The sequence below is a fragment of the Chinchilla lanigera genome, unplaced genomic scaffold, assembly GCF_000276665.1.
Source record: "Chinchilla lanigera isolate Chin_1 unplaced genomic scaffold, ChiLan1.0 scaffold00022, whole genome shotgun sequence".
In the NCBI taxonomy this organism is placed as follows: domain Eukaryota; kingdom Metazoa; phylum Chordata; class Mammalia; order Rodentia; family Chinchillidae; genus Chinchilla; species Chinchilla lanigera.
This window is the reverse complement of record NW_004955423.1, coordinates 15603852-15626246: the sequence shown is the minus strand read 5'-3', so window position 1 is coordinate 15626246 and position 22395 is coordinate 15603852. Positions and strand designations below refer to the sequence as shown.

At 49.1% G+C, this 22395-nt stretch overlaps 1 protein-coding gene across 1 annotated transcript in view; it reads left to right on the top strand.

The window, feature by feature from the left end:
- Positions 1-22395, top strand: part of Ak5 (adenylate kinase 5) — a gene marked incomplete at its 5' end in the record, with an annotated part of 209082 nt that overhangs the window by 170068 nt on the left and 16619 nt on the right. Inside the window, 2 exon segments of the mRNA XM_005385219.2 lie at positions 14917-14959; positions 17756-17800. Coding sequence (XP_005385276.1) covers positions 14917-14959; positions 17756-17800 — 88 coding nt within the window.

Here is a 22395-nt window from a genome sequence, read left to right as displayed (position 1 = left end):
GTTTTTCTCCGGTACCGGGAACCGAACTCACGACCTTGCGCTTGCCAGGCAGGCGCTTTTGCCGCTGAGCTAAATCCCCAGCCCTTCTTTCCCTTCTCATTTCCCACAGAAAGGAGCAGTTTTGTGTGTGGGTCCAGTGACCAGTTCTCCTGGCTGCCTGGGTGTCTCATGATTTTTTAAAAATGTTTTTCTTTGTAAAATGTTTTTACTAAATGTCTGCTCTATACAATGAATGCATCCTTCTGGGAAGCTGGTCCAGGCACACACCACATTTTAATCCTTTTAACTTCTCCTCCCCGCCCCGACTCCATCTCTAGATCCCTTCCTGGTGTGAGAGGTCTGTCTCCTGTTCCTCTTAGCCAAAGCTGACGGCCGCACTCCCTGCTCTGGGAAGGAGGCTGCCGGCCACCCTGGCTCCTAGGAGCCGCGAGGAACGCAGAGGGGTGGAGGGCAGGGACGCGCAGAAGTGGAGGGCTGCCCTTCCCTGTGCCCCGGCAGCCTTCGGGGAGGTTGGTGGAGTGCCTGTTCCTGCACCCGTCTGAGCCCCTCTCCCGGACCTGGGCTCTGACGACTTCCTCTCTCTTGCGTCGCTAGAACGCATCCCAGAGTAGCTTCCTTTAGAAAGTCCTTGGCTGGGAAGTGGCCTCTGTGTCCATCAACAGGTGAATGAACAAAGAAAATGTGATATTTATACACAATGGAGCACTGCTCTGCCATAAAGAAAGTAAACTGGGGTTGTCTGTAAGACAGTGGATGCACCTTGAGACCATAATGTTAAGTGAAATAAATCAGACACCCGCACTTAAATATTGCATGGTTTCTGTTCCAAGGGAAATCCAAAGTATTGCCAGGCGTGGTAGTTCACGCCTGGAATCCCAGCACTCGGGAGGCTGAGGCAGGAGGATCATTCCAAGTTCAAGACCAGCCTGGGCTACAAAGTGAGCTCAAGGCCAACCGAACTGCATATTGAGACCCTGTCTCAATAAGACAGAATCCAAAGTATAAAGAAAGTAAAGAGCAATGTAAAAGATAGATCATTGGAAACAGGGAGACAGATCTTTTGCAGAAGGGAAGGGAACCAAGGAATGGAGGAAAGAGGGAGGGGAGAGGAACTGAAAAGAACTAGGCTGTTATTCAAACTCCCCACCATGAGTGTACTCACTACGTGCTGCACACATGCAAGAAAGATTTTGTTTTTGTTTTTTTGGTACCAGGAATCAAACTCTCGACCTTGCACTTGCCAGGCAGGCGCTGTACCACTGAGCTAAATCCCCAGCCCCTCAAGAAAGATTTTCAAGTCAATGGAGGATGAAAATGTTTGCACATTTTCCATTACTGGATGGCTTTATTCTTCCCTTGTAATTCTCTGTACTTTACCTGGGTCTCATCTTCACGTGGACATCAGTTGTTCTCTGATAAGTTGCCTGGGTCTTATCTTTGCATGGACATAAGTTTTTCTCCAGATGCTGAAGGTGCCGGGCCTTTGTCTTCAGCCGGGTCAGGCTACAGAATCGGGCACTGTTCTGACTGACAGTGACTCTGTCGCTGTGACCTGTGTCTCCCCCACCTCCAGGACGTTCATCCTTTCTTCTGCCTGGGGTCTGCAGTGTCCTGAGACATGTCTTTGTGTCGATCACTTTGGGCTACAGGGCAGGGCGCTTCGTGTGAATTTTCAATGAGAAGACCCAGGTGCTTCGCCTGGGGACATTTTACTGTGTTTTCTTTTTCTTTCGTCTTTTTCTATCCTCTCTTCTTGTTTCTGCTTTTTAGAATCTCACGTTAAGCTTCCGGAATTGATCCTTTCATTCTTCCCCTCTTAAATTTTCCACTGTGTTCTGCTTTCTGGGAAATTCCATAACTGCTTTTTGCTGAATTTATTTTAGCCATTGTAGTTTTAATTTTCAAGAGCATCTTCTTATGTGTTCCTTTCTCTCACTATGATATTTTTAAAATTGTATGGATGTAATATATCTTTCTTAAAATAATGGTTCGATTGCTTTCTTAATTTACTTCATCCACTATTTGTATTTCCTTTGGGTTTATTTTGTGTTTGTTTATGTAGCGCTCTGTCTTTCCTGTGTTTCCTCCTAAGTTTTGAGCTCCACAGCTGCCCACTTACACCAAGATGAGGCGTCCAGCAGCTCTGTGTGCACAGAGGCTGCCAGACCAGGAGGCACGTCCAAGCGGGGGGCCTTGGTCCAGCTCGAGCAGGCAGTGGATTTGCTTCCCATCGGCTCTGACGAATGACTGACAACTTCATGACTTAGCACGAGTTTATCATCTGGCAGGTCTTCAGGACAGAAGTCATGGAGCCAACTTAGCAGGACCCCTTCCTTCTGGAGGGGAGGAGGGGAGGACCCAGTTTCCTTGCCTTTGCCCACCACTAGGGGCTATTGTGTCCCTTAGCCTGTGGCCCCTTCCCCTTCCACCGTTGTTATGGTTTGTATCTAGATGTCCCCCCAAAGCTTCCTGTGGTCATAGGACATCTAGAGTGTGCAAGGCTGGGATTAAGGGAACGTGATTGCTATATCAGTCCACTGATTGGACTGGCACCGCTCTAACCCTGGTAGGCTGGATATAACATAAGGGACAGAAAGGGGCTTGTCTCCCCTTTTTGCTGTTGTTGCTTTTGCTGTTTTCCACTGCCGCATACTGTTGCCCTCTGCCATGTGCCACTCTGCCTTGGAGCCAGCGGAGTGTGGAGTGAAACCTCCACAGACTGTGAGCTAAATAAACCTTTCCCCTTTAACTTTGGGTGTTGGATATTTTGTCTCAGCAATAAGAGAAAAGTAACTAACAGAACCATCTCAAGGCCAGCAGCAGCACCACAGTGTCTGTCTGTTTGTCTCTCTCTCTCTCTCTCCCCCTCTTCTTTCCATCTCCATTCTGACACTGACTTCCTACCTCTCTCTTTAAGGAGCCCTGTGATTACACTTTGTCCCCAGATAACCAGAAACATCTCCCATCTCAAGATCCTTAATCACCCATGCAGCATTGCCTTTCCCAATAAGGTGACAAGTTTGCTGCTTCTGAGGGTGAGGGAGTGGACATGGCTGGCTGAATAGATAGGAAAGACCGGTCACCTCTCCGTGGAGGTCCAATGACAGAATGCAGAGATGTCCTTGTCTTTTTGCAAGCAAGTAACTTCCTGTGTCTCACCTAGGGAACACAACTGTGAGCAGAGTTGCTGATCCATCTTCCACCCCTAACCCCTCTCCTGAGCACGAAGACCTGGAGTCCTTGTCCTCTGGTCTAACCCATTCCTTCTCCCCGAAGAGCTGCAGTTATCCTGCTAAAGCACTGATTTAATTTGATGACTCTCCCTTAAAAACCCCTTTGCGGGCTTGTTTCTACCCTTACAATTAATTTCCAACTCCATACAAGTTCCCAATGACCTAGGCCCTTATTTGCCTCTACTGCCTGTGAAATGCAGTAGCCAGCCTGGGAATCTGTCACAACCTGCTGAATGGTCCGACACCACCTCTACCCCTGTAGGCTGGACCAGTCACAGAGGCAGAAGCAAGTCCGTCTTTCCTGGTCCATTAACCCGGTTATTCTTAGGGCTGGGGGAGCACCGAAATCATCTGGGTGAGAAGATGGGGCGTTGGCCCGCACCTCTGCAGTTGCTCATCAGTGGGCTGAGGGTGTCTGTATTGCTAATAAGTTCCCAGGGGTGCTGATGGTCCAGGCACCACACTTTCAGAACCGCACATGGAACCAGCAATCATGGGCATCACTGGGCAGGATGCAGCTCTGCGCCGCGCAGCATGGTGCCTGGCGTACAGTCCCGGTGGACGGTGGCCCTCATCACTCATAGCGGGCGTGGGACATGGGGCCAGGAAGAAGCGATAATGCTTAGCTTCACCACGTTTCTTACTCAAGGCAGTAGTTACAACTAATGTCTGTGACTTCTGAATCATATCATATTTTCAAGAAACAGGCTGTATAATCTTTTGTTTCTATTAGTACACGTTTTGCAGCACTGGATCGAGTATGTAGTGTAATGTTGAGGGCAAACACGGTGCTCAGTGAACCCTGTTAAGCTCTAGGTCCTACGGTCTTATAAAGAGCAGAACATCACTTCAGGCTCACGATACATCGGGCACCTCAGACACTCGATAGTTCTGGACTTGCCCCAGGAATAGAAATGTTATTAAGAAAGGAGTCATCAATACAAAAATAAAGAACATTTTCAGACAGCGGGACTGTGTCTAATGGATGCTAATAAAGTGAATCAGACCTTACAAAATGGGTTGCCATAGACACAAGATAAGCAAAGGTGTGGATAAGAGATTCTGTTATTTCTGGCATCAGCGCTAAAGGGAAATCAAACGAAAGGTACTTAGAATAATAGCAAATGTGAGAAAAGAACGAGTGACTTTTTGTATATGAATCTATTCCTTCCTTAGATTAGAACGTGCAGTCATTTGTTTGTTCACAAATATTAGTCCCAAGATGGGCGTGGTGGTGCACACCTGTAATCCCAGGAGGCTGAGGCAGGAGAATAATTGCAAGTTTGAGACCAGCCTGGGCTATAAAGGGAGCTCAAGGCCAGCCTGAACTGTCTCAAGATCCTGTCTCAAAAAGACAAAAAAAACAAAAAAAAAAAAAAAAAATTGGTCCCAGTAACAAGAGGAGAAAGGCCATGGACACTGTGTATCAGAAGTTCCTTTGCGGATCCCGAGAGCGCACTGCAGTCCAGCCTGGTTTCAGATGACTCCCAGGGCAGTGAAAATGTCCTGGCACATTATTTGAAGAACATAAAGTTGTCTTCATGGGAGGACAAAGAGGAGTCTAGCAAAGCATTTTGGACTTTCTGCTTTTAGGACTATTTCTTACTTTCCCATAAGCTCTTATCCTAATGTAAAATACAACATTTAGAAGGAAAATCATCTAACTAACCACCCAAGGTTAAGCACATTATGTAACATATGAACGTTTAAATTTTTATTACAAATTCTTGTATAAATTGTTTATAAAAATGAGATCACTGGATATCTGTTATGTGGCTACACATCTCTTCATGTCATATGATATGAGTCTTTTTCAATATTAATAAATGTGTTTCTCCATCTCCATTTTTAAATAACTGTGTAAAACCAAACAAAATCACTTGGATGTTTTATAGATTTCCAAAGTCTCAATTTCAGAGTCATATTCAATAAATATACTGCCTTAAAAGAGTTCTCGCGATAGGCTGAGAAGGTAGTTATTACTAATGTGATCCCTGTTTTAATGAAGAAAAGCCGTTTGCCTGAGCCCTGTGTAAACAAACTTCTGCAGTGCTTAAGGTTATCTTAAAATTTTTTGTGACTAGGGCTGGGGATTTAGCTCAGTGGCACAGTGCCTGCCTGGCAAGCGCAAGGTCATGAGTTTGATTCCTGGTACTAGAAAAAAAAAAAAAAAAAAAAATTGTGACTAGTTTAATTATGTTGCCATATTTACAATTTAGCACCAAATTCTCCTCTTTGTGGCATGCAAGGAATCCACGTTCTAACGGGATTATTGTAAATATGAATTAGGTGAGCGTGAATGAGTGGAATGTTTCTGAGACGTTACAGTCACCGGAGGAGACCCTCATCTTCCCTCGTATGTTGGGGGATGGCTGGCAGCTAGCGCCCTCCTCCTCTCCCCTGCCTTCTGAGCAGACGCAGAAGTCCCTAAAACCCCTTTCTCCTCGTGGGAGGACTGAGCGAGGGGCAGAGCTCAGCACAGTTAGTCCAGTGACAATAACTTCGGTTCTCGCTGAGTGCTTCATGGCTTTTGTACATCATCGCATTGGATTCAAGAGAATGTCAGCACGTCAGTCCAGCGAGCACATATTGTACATTGACCCAGTGTCGGGGACTGTGCAAGATTTGGGGGTACAACATCTAATTAAGATTCACTTAGTCATTGCTTTCAAAGGTGTCACTCTCCTGGGAAAGACAAGAGTTCTAAAAACAGAGTTCCTTCATTATGCGAGTGTCTTCGTTAAGATTCTTTTGTTTGCAGATCACAAAAGCCTGTTCACGCTAGCTTCAGCAAAAAGGAAAAAATGTTCTAAATGCACTGTGTACTCTTTTGGAACCGCTCATAGAACCAGGGAAGAGTGCACCTGAGCCCTACAGACAAAGCGGAATCCACTGCTGAACAGCCATTAAGATTCCATCGTTGTTTGTCTGCTACTTTCTCTATTTCCCTCCTCCTCTCTCTCTGCAGGCCTTTGCTAATCACTTTTCCATGGGTCCATCTACCAACTGGCCCAGCGCTCAGGGAGGCCAGGCTCTCTCGGTCTAAATTTCCAGGAAAGGATGTTCACCGTCCAGGCTTGGTTCAGGTGCACTCCTGTCTGATCGTCTGGGGCCCGGGTCTCTCTGGGAAGGGAACAGTAGATTGTCTGCTTCATTGAGAAATGATACAAGTGTCACCAAGTGCAGCGGGGGCCACTTACTCCACCTGGAACCCACCTGTGTTCCAGGCTGTGACAGATGAAAATGAACACCATTCACGCTGGGGATGAGCGTAAAGTCCTATGCGCATGCCATCGTTGGGCTAAGACAGGCTTTGCAGGCACACTGGGGGGAGATCACGCCCATGCAGGGAAGGGGCATGACCTGAGTCTTGAGATGAGAGTTTTAAGGAAAGGGCAGGAAGGTTGCTCTAAGTAAGGACACAGGCTGGGTAAATGGTGGCACATATCCAGGGACTGCCAGGAGGACTGTGGTAGCAGACAGGGACACATAAGCTAGGGAGCCAGCCGGCGGGGTAGGACAGTCCCTGCGCGCTGTGAAGTTGAATGGCACCTGCCTGCGGGTCCGAGACCGTGACATTTGCAAACCCTGTCTCCCCGGATTGCATGTCTCCCCTTCATGAAAGGGAAGGGCTGCCGCTTGAGGGTCCCCCAGAGAGAGTGCTGACACCGGGCTGGAAAAAGAAAGCAACCGCTCAAGACCACCTTTCTAAAGATCTTGCTGCAGCTTTCGGTGGGTGGAAAACGCGTCTCCGCAATCCATGGAAGGGAATGGATAGCCTGTTCCGGAGTTACCATGGGAACTGCTCAACTACGTGAAGACATGAAGAAATACATGGACTCTAGCTGCTCTTGAGCTTAGGATTCTTTTTTAAAAGGGAGAAAATGGAATATGTTTTGTGAGTTCTGTTCCCCCAAGGCTGCCGAAGGCCCGGCAGCCCTTCGCTTTGCGCTGTAGTCCGCACGCCCGTCCACCCTCTCCCTGGGGCGGTCTCGCAGCGCCTGGTGGTCAGAGTCACCGCACAGCGCCCCTGGATGGCACTGCTTCCGTCCTGCTGCCACTGGAGGCCACTTGGAAAGGATTTTAAGGTGGCCAGGCGTGTGGGAGGAGGAGGCGGGCTGCGGGCTGGGTTCTAGCGCTGGGGGTTTGAGCCCAAGCTTCCCGCGGGGCCTTGAACAAGACTCGAACCGTGGCTCCTGCCGGACAGACTGCCGAGCAGAGGGGATGGGAGCGAGGACTCGCTTTCACGCGGGAGCTTACTATTTGCAGAGCGCTCGCGACGCTCCCGTCTCCTCTGAGCACCCACCGGCCGTAGGACACGAGCCCCGCTGCGCGCCCGCGTGCTCCAGGGCGGCTTCTGTAAAAACGCGCGGGGACCGCGTGGCTTCCCAGATGGCGGCTCTCCGGCGTCCTCCTGCTGGCCCTCTGGCCGCACTCGCGTGGGACACCGTGTCTGCCGCGCCGCGCCCACGCTCCCCTTCTCCGCGTGGCCCGGACCCCAGGGCAGACCAGAGGCCCCGCGTGGCCTTCCTCGCGCCTCGCTTTGCACAGGCCCCCATGCTTAACGTGCGTGTACTGACGTGATCAGAATCAGGGCGCGCAAGCCGACACCAAGCCCTGGTCCGGGCACAGTGGGCCTCGCGGCGGGACAGCCGCCCCCTCCCGCAGCCATCACCCCGAGCCGCGGCGGCCGGACGGAGGGCGCTGCGCCGGGCACCGCAGGGAGCAGGAAAGAACTGAGTAAGGCGCCACGTGAACCTGAGCGGAGATCTACCGACGAAGCCGTGGTTTCCGCGGGCCCACCTTGACTCGGATGCGGGCGTGCGGCCCAGCGCAAGCCTCCTGCCCCGCGTGCACCACACGCCCGCCGCGCACCTCCCTGCACGGGAGGCCGCGCCAGAGGTCGGCTTTCCTTCGTTCACCTCCCGCAGCGCGCGCAGGTCTCTGGAGCGCGCCCTCCCCGGTGGAGGAGTAAGACTGAGCGCAGACCAATGTGCAAAAGTAAAAACTATTTGTAGTTAAAAAAAATAATAATTATTTTGCTCGGTGTGGTGGCACACGCCATTAATCCCCGCACTCGGGAGGCTGAGGCAGGAGGATCGCCAGGAGTTTGAGGCCAACTGGGCTGCATAAGTTGAAGGCCAGTGTAGACTATGTAGAGACCCTGTCTCCAAAACAACAGCAAAATAGGAATAATTAATAACATTATTATTTTAAAGATCACATATGGTAGTTCACATATGGTAATTCCATCCCTGATTTTTTAAAATATATATCCTGTACTAATGTGTCAAATCTGTGGCATAATCTCCATATTTACTCTTCTGTAGAACTGTTCTTTATTTTTCTTTATTTCTTAGAGACATATGTGGATTTATTACGCAGCAGGTTAAAAGCACACCCTCAGACGTGGAGGTGGGGGAGGGAGGTGCTGCGGCTTGAATGTGGGAAGCTTGATGTGTTTTGGGCGGTGTAATCCCGTGGAATTTGTGACTTTATTAAAAATTCTGTCCTCACCTTGCTTTGCAAAAAAATGTGTGCCACCCATAGAAAGATAAAGACTTATTTTACGGGTGAAAGGCATGAGCCCAGCCAGTGTTTTTGATGGTGATCTAAGGTAGAACCTAATTCTTTAATTTTTGTGTATGTAAAGACACGAAGAGGTGAGGGTGTAAAGGGTTGGTTCCACCTTAAAACACCCCCACTGGCCTTCAAAGGGCGGGTGCGCACGTTTTTTTTTGCAACAGGGTAAGCAGCTGAACAACACGGTGGACGTGCGTTCGCCAAACCTGTAAAACTCCAGTCTGGGCACCCCTATTCTTTATTCTCTCTAGGGCATATTTCAAATGGAAAAAAAAAAAAATCAGTCACGCGTCACATCAAGGCCTTCCACAGGTGGCCATGTGGTACCTCTGTGCAAATTAGACATACACCCCCTCTCGGCACACATGTCCCTTGGGGACGCAAAGACTGGTGAGTGGACTCAGCTTCCACTCAACCTCTTGGCCAAAGATAGTTGTGCAGTGCACAACTGCGGAACTGTCCCTGGCGGCCGTGCCTGCAGGCCAAGCCTCCAGCTGGTCACCATAGGGAAAGGGCTGCCTTCTCTCAATGGCAAGGATCCAGCACTGCCTGCTGGATTTCCTGACTGTTAGGGATAACTCGCACCTGGGATTGTTTGATCTGAGCCTCTTTTCTTTCTCCCGACACTTCTTTTCCTGTGCAGCATCCTGAGCGGCTTGTAGAAGTAGGAAAGAGCAGACTGCTTTCTCTGGCCCCTGCACCTGCTGCAGTTAGAGCAGTGGATAAGTGCGTGCCATGGAGCCTTTTAAACACCCCCCAGGTACTCCTTGCCAGAGGCTTTTCAGAAGACAGTCAAATGCTGCTCTTCAAAGAGGAGATACAAAGACTGCCTCCCAAGTAATCTGTCCAGTCGAGGCTGGGTCACTCGGGAAACCACTCTGCCAGCTGTCATCAGCTTTGTCTTGGGAAAATTACAGCAGCTCCAAAATAGAAAGTCCTTGGGCGAAGGGATTTTCAAATATCATCTCAGAACAAGAAGTGCTGTGTATTCTTTTGACTCTCTCTGTGTCATTGCCTGGAACCTAGGGACTTAGACAACAGTCACTTATATATCCCTGGAGATGCTAGGGCTGGACGCTAGGGTTGGCTGGGCTTGGCCAAGCTCAGCTCACTCACACGCCCCAGCTTTGGGTGTTGCCCAGCTCCTGTACCCAGTTATTTAACCTGGGACTCATCCAGGGGTTGCCGTGAACACGTGCTGTTGGTGTGATTGGCGTGTATGACCGGCTCACTTTCACTAAGGACTTCTGTAACACCTGTGGGCCTCGGTCCACCACTGAAAGGCCTTAGCAGTGAGACAGATTTCTCCAGGAAAGGGGGGATTCTGCAGGTGCTCCGGCAGGAGGACGCAAAGCGTGGTCCACGTGCTGTCGCATCCTCAGTCAGGTCGCTCGGGCTGGTCACTCTGGGGGAGACCAAGGAACAACAGAGGCCACGGGGCGCTCGGAGCCCAGCCCTGGAACCAGCACACCGTCAGCACTTCCTCTTTCTCTTCTTGACCAAGGTCACACACTCGAGGGTGAGCGCCTACTGCACACAAGAAAAAGAAGGCAAAACGTCTTGGAGGCCCTGGGTCCATGAACACGTACAGACTGTTTTATTTTAGTAATAAATCTGACTTCCCATTCTACAAGCCCCACACAAAAGCGCGAGAGCCAGGCCTGCGGCTCCGTAATGCCTTATGGTTGATGTTGAGCCATTTTATTTCCACTCTACAGAGAACCGAAAGCGGGAACTTAAGCGCCGAGTAACTCTCCTCGGTCAGCCTCGAGCCAGTTGCGACTTCGTGGCCAGCGTTAACTTTAGATGCGAAGAAAGCAGAGTGGGAAGTTCCCCTCTTCCTGTAAACCCCCAGCCACACAGAGCCCTTCTGAAGAGTGGCAGGCGTTTGATGAATGACCACAAGATCGAAGTGTTTCTCCCCAAATTTTCTAGCAAAAAGTGGAATCAGCACATATTTGAGAGGGTGAAAGAGAAACTTGCAAGAAAACATCGAGATATCGTTTACATTTTTTATTAGGGACACCAACATTTCAATGGATACATAAAAGAAGAAAAATGCCCTTTTTCTCAGAGAACCAGCTCTGTAAAGCCCGGTGGGAAGCGGCTCGTATATAGAACCTGCAGTCCAGCCCGGCAGGAGGAAGGTGAGCCCAGGGCCCACCCTTTCCTCCCCACTCACTGGGTGATACAGGCAGCTGCGAAGCAGCCGGCCCCTCACTGTCCCTCACCGCATGCGAAGGGGAAATGCCACAGACTACATTCTGGGTGTTGCTGAGAGACACACCGCTTCCGGGACATTCTTTGTTTTTCCCAAACTGCCCATTACTTAAACCAAAAACAGGCTTTAAAAAGAGAACTGTAAACACTAAAAACATTTCCCAACCACCAGTCTCCTCGCTTCTGACAAAACGGAGCTGTGTTTCTAGTTTTCCACGTTTGCCTGCCAGCCTGGCACGGTGGCGCAGGCCTGTAACCCCAGCACTCGGGAGGCTGAGGCAGGAGGATCCTTGCGAGTCTGAGACCAGCCTGGGCTACAAAGTGAGCTCAAGGCCAGCCTGAACTGCATAGCGAGACCCTGTCTCAAAAAGACAAAAAAGATAAAAAAAATAAAATAAAATTCAGTCATTCAAGGACTTTGGAGTGAAGTGACCAGACTTGCACATCGGAAGATTGCAGTGACGGGCACTGTGATGCCAAAGGAACACACAGCAGTCACTCGGCGATCAGCCACTCTCCTGCAAGGACAGCTGCTCTGCAGACGCAGCTGTGGGCAGCACGGGCGCACACAGAGACCACGCGGTGGACGCGGGCAGCTCGCAGCTCCGGCTGAACTTCGGAGAGAGCGGGAGAAGCCCGAGCAGATCCGTGGCCCGGACCCGCCGTTTCCCTAAACGCCATTGACCCCGCGCTGAGGTTCGGAGCGCGCCCCTTCCGCAGGACCCTGGGCTTCTCGCCAGCCAGTACCGAGCCCTGCGGAGCCCGCGGGGCTGAGCGGCCTCAAGATGCGGCCGCCGCTGTCCCGGTGTTGCCGCATCCCCGCGGGTGCAGCTTGCTCCGCACTGCCGAGCTGTAAACGGTGGAGGCTGTTACGTGGAGGCTGCCTGTCTGTCTGTCTGTACTATCTTGTCGCTCCGGAGGTTTAGTAGCCCCCATCGTGGCCTGCTGTGGAAAGTCACCGGGGTCTCTTGCTCCCTGCCGAGCCGGAGATTTAGGTGCCACGCCGAAAGGAGGTGTGTGACCCAGCGGTGGCCCACGGCTCCCGGGGTGGAGTGGGGGGACGAGGCACGGGGTTTCCCAAGGGACGCGCCCTGAAGATAAGGCCCCAAGCACCGGCCGTAAAGCCCCTCCGGCGTGGCAGGATGAGCTTCCGAATGAGTGCCTTTTCTGCACAGCGCACGGAGCACTGGAAAAGAAGCAAGGTTCACTGTCTGACTGACTGACTGACTGACTGATTGATTTGGGTTTTGGAGATAGGGGCTCACTATGCATTTCATGCTGAACTCACTAGATAGCTCATGTTGGCCTTGAACTCATGGTGATCTTCCTGCCTCAGCCTCCCAAGTGCTGGGATTACAAGAGTGTACAATCATCCCGGTTTAGTACAAGATTTAGGGGCTGCTTGACATCTTTTTTTTTCCAAAACTGAAAGAATGTGTGTGTGTGTGTGTGTGTGTGTGTGTGTGTGTGTGTGTGTGTGCTGGTGTAAGGTTAATTTTATTTACAAAAGATTCACGTGGACACCATGAGATGTATTGATTGTCACTGGAAAATAATTCCCTGCAGTCAGACGTCCCACTTGCCTGGCTTTCCTGTCAGCTTATTCCTAGCAGCTCATGACAGCGGCTTTGCCCCCAAAACCTGTTTACTGTCAGCAATGTCATGGAAATAAAGACAGGGCTCCTGGTCAAAGCGACTGGGCAAACAGGAGACTATAACTGAGAGCAGTGGATAGCAAGGGGCCAAACGGAGGTCCCACAGGCCTTTCCCTGGCGTGGTGCCCTGGTCCAGCTTGACCTCTCTCTCACTCCCAAGACGTGACACCACACAAGAAAGATCCAATGCGGCATAGCTGTCGGGTGGGTGTGATCTGATATCCTAACAGTAATATTCAAAAGTGAGGGGGATACTATAGGAACCTGAAAGAGTAAATAAAATCTGGAAGGTATAATAGATACTGTGGAAGGGAAAAGACACTGTTCAAATAGGAAGGAGCAACTAGGGTGAAGGAGGGGAGAGGAAAATGAAAGAAGAGGGAAAAAATATGTTTATGTATACACAGGACAGCCAGGATGATTGTACTACTAATATCTGTTGGTTTATTGAAAGGAACTGTTAATGTGTAATTGTTTAATCAGGCTTGCATGCCTAAATCTGGCTATATGTGCAACCATTTTGAAGATGATATTAAGTAATATAACAACCACTGTTAATATCTTATCACCATGTTTTGAACTTCTGTATCATTTTAATTACTCTCTATGCTGTTTGGTTTATGTATTTGTCTTTGTTATTTTGGTTTTTTCAAATGAAAAAAATTTATATGTCTATATAAGGATAGCGGGAATAGGTGTATGGCTGATGTCTGTGGTTTATTGAAAGGAACAGTCAGTGCTTAAAATTTTCTTTTTTCTTGACCAATGCTGCACGCTTGAATTTGGTAATCAGCACAACGGATCTGAAAACAATATGCAGTATGAGAACCATTGTTGAACTCCTACCATCTTGTATGGTGAAGCTCTGCATCATTTCCAATATTGGTTTTTTGGGGGGTTGGGGGTTTTTCTGGTTTTGTTTGTTCTGTTTTGTTTTTTACTTGTTATTGTCTTTGATTGTTTGATCAATCTTACATTCTTATATCTGGTGGACTGAGCAACTTCTCTGAAGCTAACAGTATATAATGTAGCAACCATTGTAAATTCCTATCATTTTGTTTTGAGGTCATGTATCTTTTTTTTGTTAAAATAAAAAAAAAATTTAAAGTGAGGGAGAAGCTGGGTGTGGTGGTTCATATCTGCATCCCAGCACTCAGGAGGCTGAGGCAGGAGAATCGCTGTAAGTTCCAGGCCAGCCTGGGGTACATGGTGAGACCCTGTCTCCAAAGCCCAATTTAAAAAAAAGTGAGGGACAGGACTCAGCGATTTCCTTTTAGCATTACCTGCATATATTCAATAGCTGTGTGATAGGGACCGTCTGCAGCAATGAATACATTTGCTGGAGATACAGCTGCAGCAAAAGGCTTAACATGATTGTGAAAAAGGAACTGTCCAATAGGAAAACAAGAAGAAAAAGTAAAGGCCCCAGTTCAGTTCCCCAGTACTGCTAAATAAATAAATGTTTTTTTTTAAAAAAGCCAACTATGGTATCAAGCATACAATGGAATACTATGTGACCAAGAACATTTTTTCCTGGGCACATTCTACATTGATCTAAAAAGTTCTTCAGAATATATCAAGTGAAAAGGCAAGTGGAAGAACAGTATATTACAGTGTTACATCCTGAACACATACACGTGTGTGATAAAAGCATTCTACTTTTGCATAAGAAATGGCTGTTGTACGGATCTACAGACCTGGGTGGTTGGACGTCATCTTTTGTGTACCTGGAAACTTCTTACATGGTTCCCCATGAAGGCTGAGGGATCCAAAGGTAGATGGAGACAGAGGCAGAAATAAAATCCACCAAAATGCCTTTTAATAATTTTTTAACGAATTTTCCCTAAATTCCATGGGCTACTCCATCAGGAAATTGGAACATCTAGTTAAAAATCTGATAAAGCACCTGTGACCACACCTAGCCACTTACTGTATTATAACTGTATTAATTATTACTATATTAATTATTACTTTACTAATTACAAAAATCATGGATTCCAGGGACGGAGGGAGGACTCAGGCTTCAATCTGCACTGGGTGTGAGCTTCAGCAGCTTAACTTGTAGAATTCTGCCTCTTCATCTGTAAAACGTTTTCCCTCATGGACTCATTCAGCAGTTCGTCCCTCACAGAGCTAGTTGAAGCCTAAGCGCATGCGTTAATGTTGGCAGGGAGCTTAAACAGTACCGTCAGTGCTACGGTCTAATGCTGTGACTTCTCTCGCAGAATGACGGCCCGGTGAACGTGTTTGCAGAGAACACCGAGGGAGGTGAGTTCCTCTGCTGGTCAGACCAGGGAGGCTGTTGCAGGGGCCTTGGGCATGGCTCCTTTATGACACACCCACTAAAAGACAATAAAACACCAACAGTGTGTGGTCTTCCTTTGGCCAGGAATAAGATTAGGAGTAGAATTTGATGGGTCTCTTCTCTCTGGGTCCAGGGAAAAAACCAAGGGCTTTGTCACCAAAAGATGCATTTCTTAGTGTCCTGGGAACATGACTCTCAATGTGCTTGGAGAACAGCAGATGTGGTATTCAGAGATGTCTGGGGAGTGCTTTACTTTCCATCGTTGTTGGGAGATTCACATAACCCTAACAAGGCAAGGCCCCCACAAGTCCTCCAATAAAGAGAGCTGTCTGGCCTTAATTCAACATTCTTCAAACTGAATTAGAACACTAAACTCCTTCTTCCCATATGATAGCTATCATTCAGCTGGGTACTTTTGGGCCCCATCCAACACCACCAACACTGGAGTGCCTTGTAGTTTTTGTCAGAAGTCTCACAAAAATAAAAATCTACTCGCAGCTAGCTAGGCCTGAAAATGAAAGTAGATAAAATGATATGAATTTAGGACTGGTCAGAGAAGAAAAGGTTCGTGTTGGCCCTAGAAAAAATACCTCTAACATTTCCACTTTGTAAAACAGGTTGTTATCATTACGGTTCACGGAACTCTGTTTATAGTATTGACCGTGAACATGGGAAGATTGTAGTTAAGCTCTTCAAACAACCCCGGCTCTAACCCTGCATCGATACATGGGCATGAGGTGGTAGATAAGGTGTCATCTGATGGTAATGACAACGGCAGCATATGACAGTCATAGTCACCAAGTGACATCATGACGATTCATGGAAAGGCACATAAACATGGGCCGTAACTTCCCTGTCACCTAGGAAAGTGCAAATAGCTCCGTCTCAACAGGACGTGGAGTGATTGATTGTTTAATACAGCTTCCTTTTTCCTGCTTATAAACTCAACACACACTGTGGACTTTTTTGAGATGGAACATACAAGCCATGTAAAACCTTACGACCTATAAATAATCATGAGTAACATTCCAGTATATTTCACTTCAGGGTATTGCTATCTACCTAGTTTTACAATTGAGAATACATGCACATGCAAATGTCTCCAATACTGTGTATATATCATAACATAATTATGCTCCCATGTCACTAACAGTGCTGTAAAGCAATCTGTAATGGTGACACTGATGAATGTACCATCATTAACTAAAAATTAACTATTTTAAAAAACTGAAATAGAACATAATCAGACCAAAATATATACACTGCCTCCCTAAAAAAATCTGGGGCCAGGGATGCAGCTCAGTAGCACAGCACCTCCCTGGCAAGTACAAGGTCCTGAGTTCGAGTCCCAACACCAAAAAAATAAAATACAAAATACGTACACACACACAGTGATCAACATGGCCACTTCCAGACGGCAGATAGAGCCAGAGCTGCTCAGCCCTGTGAGACGCCACTGCATCCCACACGCTGGGGACACTACTGGGTCTGTTTTTAATGGAAAACTCCAGACCACGTGAGATTTTTCCACTCACCATCAGCTACTCCGTAAAGAGGCAAGCACAGGCCCACACCTCCAGCACCCCACAAAACTGGCCCTTTTTCTCATTTCTCAATGCATTCCTGCAAATGTGTAGCATTTTGTGTGTAAAAGCACTGCTCCCAGCAGTCTGGGAAGCTGAGGCAGAAGGGTTGCAAGTTCAAGCCCAGCCTGGGCCGCTAAACAACTTAGCATGACCTTGCCTCAAAAGAAGAAAAGAAAAGGAAATTTAAAAGGCTGGGGAAATGTAGCACATGTTCCTGGGTTCAATTCCCGGTACTACTTCCCCCAAAAATTCCAGTACAAAAGAAGTCCTATAACTGTCAGAATAATGATCTTATGCATCGACATAAATATGAAGCATAAACCACAGTCCTATTTTGGTTTTGGTTTTCGCCCCCACACACTGGAGAGACCTTTCTGGAAGCCTTGTAGTTCTCTATGGAACCCTCCTGCCTCAGCGCCACCCAAACCCAGCACTCACAGATCCTGGGCCGAGCTGCCCCGAAAACTAGCCAGGGTGAGGACGGAATCAGACCCAGGGAGACCACTGGCCTTCACCACCCCAGGCGCTGCAGATGGTCCTGGCGTGGGAGCAGCCTGCAGGGCTTGTCCGACCCCTCTCCGCAGCCTGCACGGGGACCCAATGTCTCTGCCACCCACTAACCCTGTCCCCGGGCCTGAGCCTGCCCTGGTTTCACTTGATACTACTGAGACTCACATGTACTTGCCATTTCTCTGCAAATCGACTCATCACTGTTGCTCAAATACGTTTATATCTTGACTGAAGTGGAAAAGAGCATTATTTGTTGTAAACAGGCTCTATTTCGTCAAAACTTTGCCTTTTAGACGTTCTACTTACACATTAACTCTTCTGTCTTAAAAAGGAGATTAGCAAAAGTGAAAGACACCAAACTAAGACACTTAGGAACACTTAGAAAGAAGTTTTAAAATTGGCCTGCGTTGTGATTCATACGCCTTAATGACATCACTTTTAGCAGGTAACACTGTAGCACGTGTTAAAATGGAACTACATTGCCTCTGTCTGGGAATAGGGCTAGAACAGTCACCAGCGCCTACTAACGGTAGCCTTTACCCTGTTTGCTCAAGTTCAGGCTTCTCACTGAACAAAACTGAGACTGGACTTCTCAAACCATGAGTAAAATCAGGACGTCAATGCGGTATTTTTTTTAACCAATAAATTATTCTTATCTTAAAGGTCTCGTGGAAGATCTGAGGAAATGTAAAATTATCTTCATGATGGGTGAGTCACAGCTTTCAAACTTTCTAATACGGTTTGTGTCCGTAACAGCTTAGCAGCTGGAAAAGGCCCTTTGCTTCTTGCCCTGTTTTGAAGTTACGCTGCATTTTATTTTTGGGCTTTGTTTGGTCAAAATAATACCCTCAAGGTTTCCAGATTTTCACCTGCACTTAATGCAGTTCTGTACTGTTTTTGGTCTTGGATCTTTTCAGCAGGACTCCTTGTGTGGCCCAATTCACGTCCAGGAACCCCAAAATCATGGGTATTTAAACCAAAAGGTGTTAGCGATCCCTGAGCAGAACGTCAGTGAACTCAAGCCCGTTGGGGAGTCAGGAAGGCCAGCCGGGGATATCATAGTAAAGTGTAGTACCAAGTGTAGCTCTATAATAACAAAGTGCAGCAGGGGATATAGCTCAGTGGCACAGTGCCTACCTGGCAAGCTCAAGGTCCTGAGTTGATTCCCGGTACCAAAAAAAAAAAAAAAAACAGTAACAAAGCCCATGACACAGGTAGGAGGCGGTTGTGTGTTAAAGACTAACACACACCTTCCCTGCTTGGATGCCGGCCCCCTCCGGCCTGAACGCAGCGTGTCCGTGACCACACACTCACACAGCCCTGCAGAGCTGCGCTTTGCAGCCCGCGCCACTGACGGTACCTCAGCCTCACCCGGCCGGGGTGTAGCTCAGCGCTGGCTGCCTGAGGCAAGGCCAAGGCCCCGCTCGACCCCAGACCCGCTGCGGGTGGAAGAGGGAACCCCGTTCGTTCTGTGCCACAGTATGAGAAACCCATTCACTGCCGCTTCCTGAGCTCCTGCAGGCTCCGGTTTACCTTGCGGTTTTATAGCGCGCGTTTGCAATGCATAAGTTACAGTTACGTTCCCCGCAGGGAGTCACAGCATGCACATAGCACGGCTCAGTTTTCTTTCCTTCCCCTTCCCCGTTTCTCCCCGCGCCTTTGGTCCCCTTCCCTACTGCGAATGGTCTATCTCTCTGCTTCCTCTTACCTTATTTTGTTCTTTATTTATACTCTAAGCGAAACTATGTGATGTGTAAGCTTTGCGTCTGATTTACTTCACTTAACATGATGGTCTCAAGATGCATCCATTTTCCTACAAATGACTCAGAGACATCCTTCTTTATGGCAGAGTAGTACTCCATTGTGTATAAATGCTGTGTTTTCTGTATCCCTTTGCCTGTTGGTGGAATACAGGCTGCTTTCAAGATTCACTGTTAGGTTTGCGCTGCTGTAAACATGGGTGTGCGCAGATCACTGTAACACGATGTCGTTACAGGTCACCTGATTTAATCCTAGTTATATTACGGAGACTCGGGCAGCTTCAAGCACTTACCCGTGATCACGTAGCTAACGAGTGTGAAAGCAGATGTCCAGTTTTCCCCATGAAAGTGAGCGGAGATCCTTGTGCAGCTCCGTCAAGTGTCAGGGAGGAGCTGGTGTAACTCCCGCCCATCATTCGGGTATATTTTTAAAACCTGCGCCTTCCGGTACGTTTCCAGACGGAGTCTGTTTGTACCGGGAAATAAGGAAAAGGTCTGCACCTGTTCGGAGAGTGGGCCAAGAAAGACGGTCAGCAGCGCTGAGAGGCAAGCAGGTCGGCTGGGGGTCCCGCGTGCAAACGGGGCATCGGGGCCCTGCGCCACCCTCCTCGTCAGAAGCGGAGGCTCAGCTCAGCCTCAGGCGCGGAGCTGCCGGCAGTGGGGCAGTGCAGGGCTCCTGGGCTGCAGGTGGTGAACGCCCGGCAGCCTGGAAAGTGCCTCCCTGCACCAGGCCATCCGAGGAGGGGGCCTCGGGGGGTCCCCAGAGCCGGTGACCCTCAGTGGAGCTGGGCGGGGAGCATAGGTTGCACTGGATGGACTCCTCCCACGCTTACTGTGCATTTTTTTTTCAGAAAGTAAAACATATTTCTTACAAAAGTAAAACATATTTCTTTACGTTCTTCCTCTGACGAGGAATACAGCATGATCATTCTTTTAAAAATCAGCAGCACTTGTAGATTACTAAAAATTCCCTTTCCCATGTAAATTATAATAATCTGTTTGCCTGGCATGCAGACTGTACACCACGTATTGTATTTTCTGTTCAGCTTTTATATTAGACACCCAACTAGAAAAAGGACAGCTCCTCTAAGCTTGTAGAAATTCAAAGTGCGAACCCTCTAGCATGGAGAGAACGCTGCGGTTTTTAACAATGTACTGACCGTGGCCGGCCGGCTGTGTGGCAGCTGTCAGTGCTCCAGCAGGGGTACTGTTTCCGAGGTGGATTTGGAGATGCATTCTCAGATGTGCAGTCCGGCTGTCTACACAGAAGCAAGGATCTCAGATCACCTGTTCTGCAATTCTGGGGTCTTTACAAAGTCAAAGAGAGCAACAGTAAATCTTGGGCCTTACATGGAATTTAAGATTCCCACACTCTGAGAATCGTCGCTGTGAGGAAAAAGTCTTTCTTATATCCAACCCAACTGTCCTGAATTTCAACTTACAGTCCAGTCACTACTCTGGTTATATTTAAAGCAAAAGAAGCCAGGTGTGGTGGTGCATGCCTGTAATCCCAGCACTGGGGAGGCTGAGGCAGGAGGATCCTTGTCAGTTGGTTGTACTAGTTTACGTTCCGCCCACCATGTAGCAGAGCTGCTTTTCTCCCTGAAGCCTGCCAGTATTTGTTATTAGTTGACTTCTTGATGATAGTAATTCTTCCTGGAGTAAAATGAGATCTCAGTGTTTTGATTTGGTACCAGGTACCAGGGATCGAACTCACGACCTCGTGCTTGCCGGCAGGCCCTGTGCCGCTGAGCTAAATCCCCAGCCCCCAATTTGCATTTCTCTAGTGGCTGGCAATACTGAACCCTCTCTCACGTGTCTATTGGCCGTCTGTACTTCTTCATCCGAGAGGCGTCTGTTCGTTGCAGTGACTCATTTTCTGATTCAGCTTTTTATTTTGAGGGGCTCTCAGTTTTTGAGTTCTTTCTACATTCTAGATATCAGCCCTCAGTCCGAGCAGTCGCCAGCAAACATTTTTTTCACGCTCTCTGGGCCAGGGATGTAGCTCAGTGGCATAAGCGCCTGCCTGGCAAGCACAAGGTCCTGAGTTCGATTCCCGGTAGGTAAAAAAAAATGCTTGATGCGTTCTGTAGGTTGTCTCTTCACTCTGTTAGCTCATCCCTCCTCTGCGCAGAAGCTTTTTAACTTGACACCACCCAGTGTGTGTCACCGCTACTCTTCACACAGCATGAAGACTCCTGGCGCCCCTCCCCTCCCGTGTGGAAGTGTCAAGAGGACCAGCGCGGCGGCCCCGCCCTCAGACCCCCGCGGCCACACTTCCGGTCACACCCTACCGCGGGCCGCTGGCTGCATCCACCACGCGTCCTCTGAGCGCCCGGCCCTGACCTCATCCTGCCCGCGGCCAGCAGAAGACCTGGCCGCCTGAGCCGCCTCCCGCAAGGCCAGCCTTGCTCCCACGGGTCTGCGTGGCTCAGAGGATGCCCTAGAATGACGAAAGGATAATGCATTTGTTGAAATAACGAATCTTTTAGGAAGCAGTGTGGCCTGTCTCCATAACAACCGAGACAGCAATCAACGGCAGCCGGAATTCCCAGCCCGGCGCTGCAGGCAGGGCTGGAGCCGCCAAGGCCGCGGGCCGATGGCGGTTAAGGATGCGCCGACCCGAGGCCACCTTCCCCACCCTGTCCCTAACATGCGTATTTCTTCCATGCCTTCGGCTGGACAGCGTGTGAACGGCGTCTTTAATCCGGACCGAGCAGCTCAGCGTTTATGGAGAAACACCCTTCAAAGGACAGAGATCCCCAGGGCGGAGCCGGGTGGCCACAGGTAGCAGAAAGGGCGCTGTGAGCTCCGGTTGTTCCCGCAGGAAAGGTGACAACCTGCGCCGGGGAGCAAGCCTGGGACTCGCTTGTTGCTGAAATCGGAGAATATTTGGAAAATGTAGAAAGATACCTTAAGAAGCCGAGTGTGATGGCGCACACCTGTCAGCCCAGCACTTGGGAGGCTGAGGCAGGAGGATCGCCAAGAGTTTGAGGCCAGCCCAGACTACAGAGAGAAACCTTGTCTCAAAAAAAAAAGAATATATATTCTTTAAAGAAACTCACTGTGTGCCACTAAGAGTTGCCCGCGTCTTCACAAGCTTTTCTGCCTCCTTCCTCCACTACCCTCCCCGATCTCTCTGGGCTTCTTGTTCTCTTCTCGGTTTTCGCTGGCTTCCGACACCCCAGGTGCGCCCTAACCTCAGTGTCCACGCGTCCCTACCCAGAGCCACATCACCGCTGGGAGTGGGGCCGGCACCGTGCGAGGGACACACGGCCTGGTGACTGGCCCCGGGGCCGCGACGGCTGCTTCTGCGTAGTGAGCTTAGCGCTCCCCGGGCAGCACGCTGCGTTATTCCAGGCGCGCGAGCCCCCGCACAAACAGCCTGACGTGTTTTCCCGGAGAAACGGGAATTCGCGCTTAAAACTCAGCCTTCGGGCGCCGTCGTCCTTTCCCGGCAGCCTCACTGTCGCCTCCCTGCGGAGCCCCCGTAAGAGACATCGGGGTTGGCGTTCGCAGGTTTCTCCCTGGAGCGCTCCATGA